At 38.6% G+C, this 14,244-nt stretch overlaps 1 protein-coding gene across 5 annotated transcripts in view; it reads left to right on the top strand.

Annotated features, from left to right (window-relative positions):
• Nucleotides 1-2,239: 2,239 nt before the first annotated feature.
• SETDB1 (SET domain bifurcated histone lysine methyltransferase 1) overlaps nucleotides 2,240-14,244 on the top strand; it is a 32,697-nt gene continuing 20,692 nt past the window's right edge. For 2 of the 5 annotated variants that reach the window (XM_028088343.2, XM_028088339.2), the window contains exons 1-3: nucleotides 2,375-2,528; nucleotides 3,409-3,679; nucleotides 4,510-4,661. In XM_028088343.2, coding sequence (XP_027944144.1) covers nucleotides 3,420-3,679; nucleotides 4,510-4,661 — 412 coding nt within the window. In that variant the 5' untranslated portion in view covers nucleotides 2,375-2,528; nucleotides 3,409-3,419. Of the gene's footprint in view, nucleotides 2,332-2,374; nucleotides 2,529-2,722; nucleotides 2,804-3,408; nucleotides 3,680-4,509; nucleotides 4,662-6,114; nucleotides 6,146-14,244 lie in introns of those variants that run through there. The other 3 variants (XM_028088341.2, XM_028088342.2, XM_028088344.2) reach the window with 3 other exon arrangements.

Raw genomic sequence — 14,244 nt, 5'->3', positions numbered from 1 at the left:
CTCTCTCTGTCAAATAAATAAATAAAATCTTAAAAAAAAAAAAAGACCACAAGTTCTAGGGCCAAACTGCCTGGCTCTGACACTTAATGTAATTGTGTGTCTCAGTTTTTTCATTCATAAAAAAGAGACAATAACAGTTCCTACCTTATAGGACTATTGTGAAGATTAAATAAATTAACAATTGTAAAGTGCTTAGAACAGTGCCTGATATGAAGTAAACATTCAATAAATATGGTATGTGTGTGCATGTGTGTTTTACAGGGAGGAGTAGTCTAAAATTTCTAGCTCATGTTAGAAAATAATATCATGAGTTAGGAACATGCTGAATTTGAAATATCTAGAGGACACTTTCATTTCTCTGTACCTCAATTCCTAGTGTCTTAACAGTTGGAAATAGGGACTTACAGGACACTGGTGGACAGGTGAAATGAGCAAAGATAAAGTGTGGTCACAAGGAGAGGATTTCAAGGCTGCCTGGACCTGTTTCCAGTCTTACACAGAAGGTTCTGGTTTATACCCTTTTTTTTAAAGATTTTATTTATTTGACAGAGAAAGACATAGCCAGAGAGGGAACACAAGCAGCAGGAGTGGGAGAGGGAGAAGCAGGCTTCCTGCCAAGCAGGGAGCCCAATGTGGGGCTCAATCCCAGGACCCCGGGATCATGACCTGAGCCGAAGGCAGACGCTTAACGACTGAGCCACCCAGGTGCCCCTGGTTTATACCTTTTAAATGAAGTTAGGTGCGGTTAGTGTAAAGATAGCTGAACAAATTAAAGCAATAACAAAATAATGTAGTAGTCAATACTGCCGGTTCATCAAATACAACCGGTTCCCTCCTTCCAGATATGAGACATGATTGTTCTTTCCAGCCCCCTTGTGGTTGGGTAGGTCCTTATGACTCAGTCAGAACAATGAGTTGTTAATGAAAGTGTCCTGAATCACTTTAACTGCCAATATGAGACCGTTAGCGATCTCCTTCTGGCCTGACTTACTCATCAGCCTGGGTTCCTGAGTAGATATCCTAGCAGAGCTCCAATGTCAACTAGAGATGATTATGCAGCATGAGCAAGAAATGCATGGTTTTTGTTTTAAGCTTTTGGAATGTTTTCACAACACAACTTAAGTCTATCCTGATGCAGCTATTACTTTAAGACCTATCAAATGCTTAAAAATTAAATAGTTAACATCCAATCTTAATCAGGGTGTGGGGAAACATACTTTTAGAGACTTGCTAGTGGGAGCAAAAATTGTTTCAACCTTTTTGAATAGTAATTTGACAGTAGATTCTATCAAAGTGAAAAAAAAGAGTACCTATGTGTATATATACCTTTTACTCAGATTCCATTTTGGGGCATCTCTTCCACAGAAATAAAAGTACTACTTCAAAAGGATGTTAATGTTTATTGTTGTACTATTTGTAGTAGCTAAAAACTGAGAACATCTTTCTAAATATGATTTAGCCACACTCTTAAGTATTATGCAATTGTCAAAAAGACAAATTTTATAGTTTTTATTGTCTTCAAGGGATGTCCACATGTGAAATAAAAGCAAAACAAAACAAAATCCACATTCAGGGCTGCCTGGCTGGCTCAGCTGGCAGGGCACGCAACGCTTGATTTCAGGGTTGAGTTCAAGCCCCACACTGGATATAAAGATTACTTAAAAATAAAATCTTTTAAAAAAATCCACATTCACAGGGCGCCTGCGTGGATCAGTCGGTTAAGCGTCTGCCTTCAGCTCAGGTCATGATCTCGAGGTCCTGGGACCGAGCCCCACATTGGGCTCCCTGCTCAGCGGAGAACCTGCTTCTCTCCCTCCCTCTGCTGCTCCGCCTACTTGTGCTCTCTCTGTCTCTGATAAATAAATAATGTTTTTTTAAAAAAAATCCACATTCGTGACCTTGTACATACAAACCTAGAAAACTAAGCTATTTTACCTCAAAGGAGCAGGAGTCATACGTGATGCAGGAAGGCGAAGATATCACCACGTTTTTCCTATTACATCTTGATATTCCTCCACTTGTTACAATTTGTACCACTTGTGCAATAAAACCAAAACTGGGTAAGGAAAAAAAATCTAAACCTAAGCGCTTGCCTACGATCAACTTAACATTGCTGCCATTAGTTGGGGTTGGCGGAAAAGGCGGAGCTTCTACAATATACTCCAGGCCACGCCTACTTTACCCGGCCATTTGTCTCCCACGTGTGCCCTGGGCGGCTGTGCTTTGACGCATGCGTACTTGCCAGAGTTTGCCGGGCCTTGGAGGGGCGCTCAGAGGCCTTGGGTTTGACCCCGTCAGGCCACCGTCGTGGCGACCGGAACGGCACCTGAGGTTTGCTTCCGGGCGTCTCTTTCGCTTCCTTTTCCCTCCCTCCCTCACGTTTCTTCCCCTCCCCCTGCTCCCTTTCCCTTACGGTTTCGTTCTCCCCCATCGAGGCCGACCCCTGAGTCTCGAGTCTGGGGTCTGGCTGGTGGAAAAGAACTGTTGTAGCTGGAAGCAGGGAGGTGTGGGAAATACTGTTAATTGAGGTATTTGGAGACCAGGGGCCTGTCTGGAATGTTTTGTTTGTGGGAGGAGGTTGGGCGAGGGTGGGAAGGAAGTCTTCTCCGAGAGGCGAGCGGGGGCGGGGTTGAGCTGGGTTTGCGGGGTGGGTGGGACGCACCCCCAAAAAGGGTAGCGCGGGGGTGGGGCGGTGTGTGGGCAAAGGAGAAATGGAGGCGGTGAGAACTGGCCTTGGGGTCGCACGGCGTTCTGGCATCAGTTTTGCTTTAACCGTTTGATCAAAAAAGAAGTTAACACCAATGTATGGGTTATTTGAATTGTACTTTTTAGGTAGCCACATTTTATTCCCAGATTGCTTTAATTTCTCTTTACTTTTGGGAAATCTCTTTGCTTTTGTATGCTTAAGGGTTAATAGACTTTAAAAAATAAATTTCCACTTGGAAGCAAAGTAGTGTAAGGTGAACAAGTAGTTAAAGAGGAAACAACGAGTTAGTGAGTTATAGACCAATCGCTTCCCTCCAGGTGGAGATAAGTGTTCAAACTGGCATAGCATGCAAACAAAGATTTATCTCTTTGGTGAATTAAGGAACTCAGGTCACAGAAATACCTTCCTCAGCAAATTGGTTCTCTTCCATTTCCTAAAACATTATTTTCGGTAGCTCCCTGTTGCATAATATATGTTTTCCATACCCTCAGACTTTTAAATCTTAGGCCCATAGTCTATAGGATAAAATAAGAATGCTACAGAATCTAAACGTCAGATACAGGAAAATGGAGAGAGAGAACATAGAATCAAACTTAACTGTATTTGAATAACAAGTAGTAGTGTAGGAATGAGTTTTATTAGGATACTGAAATTTGGTGGTGATGACTCCAAAGGTAATCTTAGTTTTCTCTTACATGTAGAGGACAACAGCATGTCCTCCCTCCCTGGGTGCATTGGTTTGGATGCAGCAACAGCTGCAGTGGAGTCTGAAGAGATTGCAGAGCTGCAACAAGCAGTGGTTGAGGAGCTGGGGATCTCGATGGAGGAACTTCGGCAGTTCATCGATGAAGAACTAGAAAAGATGGACTGTGTACAGCAGCGTAAGAAGCAACTAGCAGAGTTGGAAACGTGGGTAATACAGAAGGAATCTGAGGTGGCCCATGTTGACCAGCTCTTTGATGATGCATCCAGGTGAGGACTACCTGGAAAATAGGAAATCTCCCCTTTGGCAGACATTTTAGAAGTATAATTGTTCATGACATTGTGCTAAGCACTTTATACTTTACAAGGTACAAATGTATAGAACCTTCCTTAAAAAAAAAAAAAAAAAAGAACCTTCCTTCATAGGTTAGGATCCAAAATCTGACCTCATAACCACCCATATATAGAATATTCATCTATCAGAAGCTAATGTATGGTCAGCAGTAGGGGAGTTCAGGTCTTGAGTCCCTTCCCCTCCTTTCTTCTCTACTCTCCTTGCAAACAATTGCTTTGTTTTCTTAGTAGGATGATCTAGGGAGTGAGGATTGTAAAGTATTGCTGTCTTATGTAACTGTGGAGCCCTGTATCTACTCCAAAAGCCCCAGAAGATTTGTGTCTGGTACCTTAGTTGTCACTTAGAACACATTTTCAACTAATAAGGTAAATGATGAAATGTGGTTGAGAGGACTGTACTCAGGGCTTATTTTGGATTTTTGAGGCACCGGTCTGGAAACCACTATTTAAACATTTTTCTATGAGAAAAGCATTTTAAATTCTAAATGAACGGTGGGCCTGGGTGGCTCAGTTGGTTAAGTGTCCTACTCTTGACTTCAGCTCAGGTCTTGATCTCAGGTGGTGAGTTCAAGCCCCACATTGGGCATGGAGCCTATTTAAAAAATGAAAATAAAAATGAATTCTAAACGGAGACATTTGGCCTGTTTGAATTGAGATCAGTGTATGCTTAAATATATATAAATTCTGATGGCTTTTACACCTATTTCTGCTGGCTCTGACCTTTTCTACATGTGTTCCAATATTAGGGCAGTGACTAACTGTGAGTCTTTGGTGAAGGACTTTTATTCCAAACTGGGTCTACAATACCGGGACAGTAGCTCTGAGGATGAAGCTTCCCGGCCTACAGAAATAATCGAGATTCCTGATGAAGATGATGATGTCCTCAGTATTGATTCAGGTAAGAGATAAAGGTCCAGGTAGAAAGTCAAGGATTGAAATTGAAAGACAGGAAGTTAAGCAGATAAAAGAAGAAAGGAAAAACCATTGTCACTGACTACATATTCCAAACTGTTGGAATTGTCTGTTACCAAAGAAATAGAACATTATTAGTATCATAGATGTCCCCTATGTACTACTTCCTGATTGAATGACCGTTCTTTCCCCATTCTGTGTAACTTCTATTCTGAACTCCCTTTTCTTAATAGGTGGCATTAGCACCTATGTATATATCTCAAAATGGTAGATTGTTTGATTTTTGTTTATTTTTGAGGGGCTTTTTTTTAGGTATAATTTATATACTATAAAATTCACATACTTTTAAGTGTATAGTTTGACTTTTAGTAAATTTATACAGTAGTGCAGTCTTCACAGTCCAGTTTAAGAATACTTGGCATTACTCCAAAAACATCCCTCATGTCTTTTTGCCTACATTCTCCATTTGTTCACCCCAAGTAAGCACTGATCTGCTGCTTGCTTCCTTTTTGCCTTCTCTATAAATTTTGTGTAAAGACAGCCACAATTTAGGGGCGCCTGGGTGGCTCAGTTGGTTTAGTGACTGCCTTCGGCTCAGGTCATGATCCTGGAGTCCCGGGATCGAGTCCCGCATTGGGCTCCCTGCTCAGCAGGGAGTCTGCTTCTCCCTCTGACCCTCTTCCCTCGTGCTCTCTGTCTCTCATTCTCTCTCTCAAATAAATAAATAAAATCTTAAAAAAAAAAGACAGTCACAATTTATTGTCTTTTGTATCTGGTTTCTGTCACTTAGCATAATGTTTTTGAGATTTATCTATGTTATTGCATGCATCCATAGTGTGCTCCCCTTTTTTTTGCTGAATAATATTCCATTTTATAGATATACCACAGGTTTTTATCCATTCCTTAATTGATAAATATTTGGGTTGTTTCCAGTTTGGGGGCTATTAGGAATAATGCTGCTATGTACATTTCTGTATAAATCTTTATATGGGCATTATGTTTCATGTCTCTTGGATATTCCACCTAGGAGTAGAATTGCTAGGTCTTAGGGTAGGTGTATGTTTGAATTTTTAGGAAACTGCCTTACTGTTTTCAAAAGTGGCTATACCATTTTACATTCCCACTAGCAAAGTATGGGGTTCCAGTGTCTTTACATCCTTGTCAGTGCTTGGTATTGTCAGTCTTTTAGCCATTCTAGTGTGTGTGGTATCAAATTGTGATCATAGTTTGCATTTCCCTAAGAAAGTTGAGCATCTTTTCACATACTTACTTGCCACTTATGTATGTTCTTTGGGGAAACATCTATTCAAATCTTTAGTCTTTTTTTTTTTAATTGGGTTGTCTTTTTATTATTGACTTAGAGAACTTAGGCTTTAGGTACAGTTCATTTATGAGATATATTTTATACTTTCTCTCAGATGTGATCTTTTCATTTTCTTAATGGTGTCTTTTAAGAGAAAACTTCTCAAGGTAAGAGTTGAGGGTGGTTCGGGGCGCCTGGGTGGCTCATTCGTTGGGTGTCTGCTTTCGGCTCAGGTCATGATCTCAGGGTCCTGGGATCGAGCCCCACAACAGGCATCCTGCTCAGCGGGGATCCTGCTTCTCCCTCTCCCACTCCCCCCGCTGGTGTTCCCTCTCTCGCTGTGTCTCTCTCTGTCAAATAAATAAAATCTTTAAAAAAAAAAGAATTGAGGGTGGTTTGCTTATTTTGCTTATGGCTATTCATTTGTTCCACCACCATTTGTCAGACTATCCTTTTGGTACTCCAAAAATCAACTGGCCATGTATATGAGGGTCTATTTCCGGATTCTATTTTGTAACATTGATCTAAATATCTCTCTTTATATCAGCACCATACTATAAACCTGTATTTCATATAACTTCCAAATAAATTTTGGGATCAGCTTGTCAGTTCCTATCAAAAACATTTTTTTAAACCTGTTGGGATTTTTAATAGGAACTATATTGAATCTAAAGCTCAATTTGGGGAATACTACCTTTTAACAAATACTCAGTCTTCTAATGCATTAATATGGTACATCTCTCATAAGTGTTTTATTTTTAATGCTAATGTGAAATTTACTTTATTTGAAGAGTGTTGTTAGGATATGAAAGTTTAGTTGATTTTTATGTATTAATCTTGTAGCCTGTAACCTTATTAAGCTCACTATTCTAGAAGTTTTTTGTGGATCCCTTCGGATTTTCTATATTTTTACCTCATGCTGTCAGCAAATAAAGTCAATTTTACTTTTTCCTTTCTAATCTAGATGTCTTTTATTTCTTTTTCTTGCCTTATTGTACTCTGTAGAACCTCCAGTACAAAGTTGAATGAACGTTTTGAGAGCAGACATCTTTTCCTTGCTCCTGATCTTAGGGGGAAAGCATTTGGTCTATAGGCATTAATTGTAATGTGAGCTGTAGGGTTTTTGTAGATATCCTTTGTCCGGGTTGAAGGAAATTGCTTCTATTCCTAATTTACTGAGTTTTTATCATGGCTCGATTGGATTTTAGATTTTGTCAGCTACTTTTTCTGTATCATCCTCAGATAATCATATAGGTTTTTTTCCTTTTTCTTACTAATAAGGAGTATTACAATAATGATTTTTTTGGATGTTAAACGAGATTTGTATTCTTGGGATGACCTCCCACCCCACCCCTGCCACTTTGTCTTAGTGTATAATCCTTTTTATATGTTTCTGTATTAGATTTGCTAATATTTTGTTAAGAATTTTTGCACCTATGTTCATGAGAGCTGTTGTAGTTTTATTGTAATGTGTTTTTTTGACTTTGGTATTATGGGCCTTATAAAGTTGAGTTGGTAAATGTTTCCCTCTTCTGAGTTTGTATGAAATAGAATTTCTTCCTTAAATGTTTGATAAATTCAGCAGCGAGGCCATCTTGACCTGGATTTTTCTTTGTGGATAGGTTTTTTTTAAATAAGATTATTAGTTTGGAATAGTTTTATATTTTTGTATAAATTGCAAAGATAATACAGAGAGTTCTTGCATACTTTTCATCAGTTTTTCTAATGTTAGTGTTTTATGTTACCATGGTACACTGGTCAAAACTAAGAAGCAAACCTAGGTGCATTACTTTTACCTAATCTCTAGACTTTTGATATCTGGGCTTTTTCCATTACAGGATACCACATTGAATTTATTGTGAGAAAGTTTTTAATTACTAATTACTTTTCTTTACCTGCTATGCCCATTTGGATTTTCTATTCCTTCTCAAGTCCTTTTTGTTAATTTGTATCTTTCTAAAAATTTTTCCATTTCATCTAAGTTGTCTAAATTATTGCCATAAAGTTCATAGTATTCCCTTATGATTCTTTTGAATTTCTGTATGTTCTGTAGTAATGTCCGTTCTTTCATTCCTGATATTGGCTATATGGATGTCCTTTCTTTTTTTTTTTTTTGCTTGGTTAATCTGGCTAACAGATTGTCTTTTTTTTTTTTTTTTTTTAAGGAACCAGTTTTTGGGTTCATTAATTTATTTTTCTCTAGTGTTTTCCTGTTTTCTATTACACTGATTTCTACTCTGATCTTTATTCCTTCCCTGTACTTGGATTTGATTTGTTCTTCTTTTTCTAGTTTCTTAAAATTAAAACAGATTATTGATTTTATTTTAAGATTTTATTTATTTATTTGATAGAGACATAGAGAGGGAACACAAGCAGGGGGAGAAGGGAGAAGGAGCCGATGGTGGGATGATGTGGGGCTCGATCCCAGGACCCCGGGACCATGACCTGAGCCCAAGGCAGACGCTTAACGACTGAGCCACCCGGGCGCCCCTTATTTATTTATTTTCTTAAAGATTTTATTTATTTGACAGAGACACAGCGAGAGAGGGAACACAAGCGGAGGGAGTGGGAGAGGGGGAACCAGGCTTCCCTCTGAGCAGGGAGCCCGATGCAGGGCCAATGTGGGGCTGGATCCCAGGACCCTGTGATCATGACCCAAGCCAAAGGCAGATGCTTACTGACTAAGCCACCCAGGTGCCCCTTGATTTGATCTTTTTTTCTTGCTAATGTAAACATTTAAAGCTGTAAATTTCCCTTTAAGTGTCGCTTTACTGCGTCTCATAAATTTTTGTGTGTTATATTTTCATTTAACTCATAATTTTTAAAATTTCCTTTGTGATTTTTCTTTGACCAATTGATTATTCCAAATATTTGGGGATTTCCCAGATTTCTTTCTGTTGTGAGTTTTTTATTTTATTTCATTGTGGTCAGAAAATATATATTGTATTACTTTAATCCTTTTAAATTTATTTAAATGTTTTTTTAATGGCCTAGCATATTTTCTGTCCTGGAGAATGATCCATGTGTGCTTGAAAAGAATTTGTATTCTGCTGTTGGATGAAGTATTTTGTAAATGTTGGTTAGGTTAAGTTGGCTGATAGTGCTGTTCAAGTTTGTGTCCTTATTAATTTTCTGTCTAGTTGTTTTAACAATTACTTGGAAAGGAATTTTGAAATCTTGAACTAAAATTATTGAATTGTTTGTCCTTTCAATTTATTTCAGTTTTCGCTTCTTGTACTTTGGAATCTGTTATGTATACATTTATATTTGATTTTCTATTAAAATATCTCTCTGTGTCTCAAGCAATATCGCTTTTCTTAAAGTCTGTTTTAGCAGATATTAATATAGCATTTCCAGGGGCGCCTGGGTGGCTCAATTGGTTAAGCGACTGCCTTCAGCTCAGGTCATGATCCTGGAGTCCCGGATCGAGTCCCACATCGGGCTTCCTTTTCAGCAGGGAGTCCGCTTCTCCCTCTGACCCTCTTTCCCTCTCGTGCTTTCTCATTCTCTCTCTCTCTCTCAAATAAGTAAATAAAATCCTAAAAAAAAAATACATAGCATTTCCATTTTTATTATGATTACCGTTTGCATGTTGTGTCTTTTTCTGTCCTTTTACTTAAAATCTGTTTATGTCTTTGAATTTAGTGAATCTTTTACAGACAGTATATAGTTAGATCTTGTGGTTTTTTTAAATCCAGTCTCACAGTTTCTGGCTTTTAATTAGTTTTGAGTCCATTCATGTGAATCCATATGGGTGGATTTACATCAATCATTTTGCTCTTTTCCCCCCATATTTTTTGTATTTATCTGTTTTTTACTGCCTTCTTTGTGTCAAACAAGTATTTCAGTAAATCATTTTAATTCCTCTGATTTTTTTTTTTAGCTTTTTAAAAAGTGCTTGCATATTTATCTGATCATTATCTACTACAAGTTAATACTGACTTAATTCTGGTAAAATAGCAACTTTGCACCAGGATAGCTCCATTTTCACTCTCTTCTTGGGTGATACTGTCGTCAAATATATTGCACCTGCGTATGTTTAAAGCCAACAATTTAGTGTTATTATTGCAAGGACCAATCTTATTTTTAAAGAAGTTATGGGAAGAAAAGAGAAAAATATATATTTACCCAGATGTTTACATTTTCATTGCTCTTCATTCCTTCCTGTGGATCTGAGTTACTAGTGTCATCTTTTTCCAGTCAGAAAGATTTCCTTTAATATTTCTTGTAATTCTGCTAAAAGTGGATTCTCTGCCTTTGTTTACCTGGGATATAGAATTCTTTTTTTTTTTAATTTACTTTTAGAGGGGGAGAGAGAGAGCAAGCGCGAGTGAGTGCACGCACAAGCAGGAGGGGCAGAGGGAGAAGGAGAGAGTATCTCAAGTAGACTCTGTGCTGAGCATGGAGCCTGACACGGGGCTTGATCTCACAACCCTGAGATCATGATCTGAGCCGAAACCAAGAGTCCGACGCTTAACCAACAGTGCCACCCAGGCACCCCTGGGATATAGAATTCTTTTGTTTGTTTGTTTGTTTTAAGATTTTATTTACTTATTTACCTGACAGAGAACACAAGCAGGGAGAGCGGCAGGCAGAGGGAGAGGGAGAAATAGGCTCCCTACTGAGCAAGGAGCCCAATGTGGGGCTTGATCCCAGGATCCTGGGATTATGACCTGACCTGAAGGCAGACGCCCAACAGACTGAGCCACCCAGGCACCCCATGGGATATAGAATTCTTGATTGGCTGTTTCCCTTTGGCACTTTGAATATGCCATTCCAGTGCCTTCTGGTCTCCATTATTTCTGATTGAAAGTCAGATGAAATTGTTGTTTGTATCCTGGATATGAGTCATTTTTGTCTTACAGCTTTAAAGATTTTCTCTTGATTTTAGTAGTTTGACTAGGGTGTGTCTAGGTGTAATTCTGTCTGTTATTTGTCCTACTTGAGATTCATTGAATTTGGACTTAGATTCAAGTTTTTCATCAAATGTAGAAGTGTTTCAGTAATTTCTTTTTTTAAATACATATTTTTTTCCAGTACATTTTTTTAAGATTTTATTTTTAAGTAATCCCTACACCCATTATGGGGCTCAAACTTGTGACCCCAAGATCAAGTTGCACACTCTACCAACTGAGCCAGCCAGGTGCCCCAGTCATTCTCTATCCCCTTGCCTTCTCAGATCCATGTTACATATGTGGTAGAATGCCTCACATTGTCCCATATGTCTCAGAAGCTGTTCATTTTTCTTCAATCTTCTCTTTGTGCTTTGAATGGGACAATTTTTCTATATAGGAATCTGTATTCTAGTTTACTTATTCTATCATTTTAAATTTGCTTTTTTAGCTTCTCTAGTGAATGTTTCAGTTTTTGTAATTTTAACTCCAGAATTTCCATTTGCTTCCTTTCATAATCAGGTCTTTTGTTTACTAAGTATTAGTATATTTTTCTTTGTTTTAAGTCTTTGAATGTAATTTCTTTTAGCTCTTTGAGCATATTTATAAATCCAGTATCTAGGTCCATGCAGCAAGTCAGTTTGTTCCCTGAGTATAGGTCGCACTTTCCTGTCTCTTTGAACGTCACCATTTTTTGTGTTGGAAGCTGGACATTTTAGATAATGTAGCAACTCTGAATTTTAACTTAAAGCTGCTATTTTCTTTTTCTTTTATTTGGTGGGGGAGGGGCAGAGGGAGAGAGAGAATCTTAAGCAGGCTCCATGCCTAGCACAGAGCCTGATGCGAGGCTCAATTTCATGATCTTGAGATCATGACCTGAGCCAAAATCAAGAGTCAGACGCTTAACCAACTGAGCCACCCAGGCACCCCTCTGGTTTTGGTTTTGGTTTTCGTTTTCGTTTTCATTCTTTTTCTTTTCTTTTTTTTTTTTAATAATTATACTGCCAACTCTCTCTTCCCTTTATTGTGCAGCTGATGTCTCTGCTTGGTTTTTAAATTTAAACTATATGTTAGATTGGATCCCAACAGTTGCCCCCTTTTTTAAAATAGTTTAGCCGGGGCGCCTGGGTGGCTCAGTTGTTAAGCGTCTGCCTTTGGCTCAGGTCATGATCCTGGGGTCCTGGTATTGAGCCCTGCATCTGGCTCCTTGCTCAGCGGGAGGCCTGCTTTTCCCTCTCCCACTCCCCCTGCTTGTGTTCCCTCTCCTGCTGTGTCTCTCCCTGTCAAATAAATAAATAAAATCTTTGAAAAATTAGAATAAAGTAAAATAGTTTAGCCATTCAGTTTTACAGAAGTATAGAGAATACATTCAGAGTTGCATCTAGTTCTCAAGTCTCCATTGGGTTTCTTGGATCTTTCCCGTATGTACATTTTTAGCAGTCACCCACAGAATTCATATTCGCTTTTATATACATTAGCTTGGCTCCTAACAGTTGCCCCCCCTTTTTTGCAGAGTTTGTCCCGTGAGTTGTGGGTTTTTTTTTGTTTTTTGGGGTTTTTGTTTTTGTTTTTCCCTAAGTATTTATTTATTTATTTTAGAGAGAGTGTGGAGGGGAGGGGCAAAGGGAAAGGAGAGAGAGACCTCAGCAGACTCCACAATGAGTGCAGAGCCCAACATGGGGTTCGATCCCATGAACCTGAGATCATGAGCTGAGCCAAAGTCAAGAGTCAGATGCTCAACAGACTGCACCACCCAGGTGCCCCTAGCCAGTGAGTTTTACAGAGGTATAGAGAATGCATTCAGAATTGCTTCTAGTTCTCAATCTCTATTGACTCTCCTGGGTCTTCTCTGCATGTGCATTGTTTAGCAGTCACTCAAGAATGTATAGAGAATTTATTTAAGCCTGTCTGTAGCTGTCTCATTTTCAGGATCTCCTTGTTAAATTTCTGACTGGTTTGCTGCTCACACTAAACAAGAGCTGCAACCTCAGACTAACAGAGCTGTTCCTTGTCATGGCTAGCACCTCAATGGTAAAGCTGTAGTTTCTGCTCATCCAACTAGAGGTGGAGTAGGGATGGGAGCTGCCCCAGGCAAGAGGTCCACAGACTTAACCTTCCTTGCCAGAATTTTAGCAGTTTTTCAAGAACAAATACTTCTCAATTTGTCATCTTTGGTCACTTTCCAGTGCCCTGAATTGATTTTAACAATTTTTTTCTCGTTTTATACTTGTTTTCTGCATAGGGGAATCATCCTTTTCATATCACTATTATCAGAAGTGCCATAATTTTGCTTATTTTTTTAACTGTATAAATGGAATCTTAGTATATGCATTTTGCAATCATTTCTTTAACATCATGCTGATGTGTGATGCTTAGTTTGGTAACTACTACAGTATACTATTCCATCTTAATGAATATGACACAATATATCCATTTTCCTGTCAGTTGACATTTCATTTGTTTTCAGTTCAAATAATCTATTTATTTATTTATTTATTTATTTAAAATTTTTAGTTAACAGTGCAATATTTCTGTAAACACTTCATCACAACACCCAGTGCTCATCACAAGTGCCCTCTTTAATACCCATCACCCGTCTAGCACATCCCTCACCCACTTCCCTCCATCAACCCTCAAATTTGTTCTCTACTGTTGAGTCTCTTGTGTGCAAGAATCTTTCTATTTTGGCAGTCTTAAACTAAATTTTTAGGATATATATACTGTAAGAGGGGAGTTGCTAGTTCTTAGGATATGGAAATTCTAACATTACTGGATAAGTAACAAACAGCTTTCCAAATCAGTTGTACCAATTTATAACCACCAGTGGATGAGTGTGTCCTATGTTCCACATCCTTGACAACACTTGGTATTGTGGTTTTTTAATTTAATTTATTTTTAAAGATTTTATTTGTTTACTAGAGAGAGAGCGTGTGCACAAGCAGGGGGAGCAGCAGGAAGAGGGAGAGGGAGGAGCAGGGTGCCCAACGTTGGGCTCAATCCCAGGACCCCGGGATCACAACCTGAGCTGAAGGCAGGCTCTTAACTGACTGAGCCACCCAGGCACCCCTTATAGTTTTTCTTTGATATGTCTGTTCATATCTCTTGCTTGTTTGCTCAATGATCATTTGTCTTTTTCTTGATTCACAGGAAGTCTTTATATGTCACAAATACTAATCCTTTTAGTTATGAGTTGCAAACATCATTCCCAGCTTATGGTTTATCTTTACTTTTTGTTATTTGTTGATAAACAGAAGTTATAATTTTAGCATTTTCTTTTATGGTAATTGGCTTTTATAGCCTTTCTGCCCTGAGGCTTTATTATAAAGATCTCTTATGTTGCCTTTGAAAGTTTCATAGTTTTGCCTTTAATCCAA

The sequence above is a fragment of the Eumetopias jubatus genome, unplaced genomic scaffold (genome assembly GCF_037043125.1).
Source record: "Eumetopias jubatus isolate StellerSeaLion01/CBP00866 unplaced genomic scaffold, mEumJub1_p1.0 scaffold_4, whole genome shotgun sequence".
NCBI classification, from domain to species: domain Eukaryota; kingdom Metazoa; phylum Chordata; class Mammalia; order Carnivora; family Otariidae; genus Eumetopias; species Eumetopias jubatus.
Note: the sequence above shows the minus strand (reverse complement) of the source record. Positions and strands in the feature narration are given on the sequence as shown.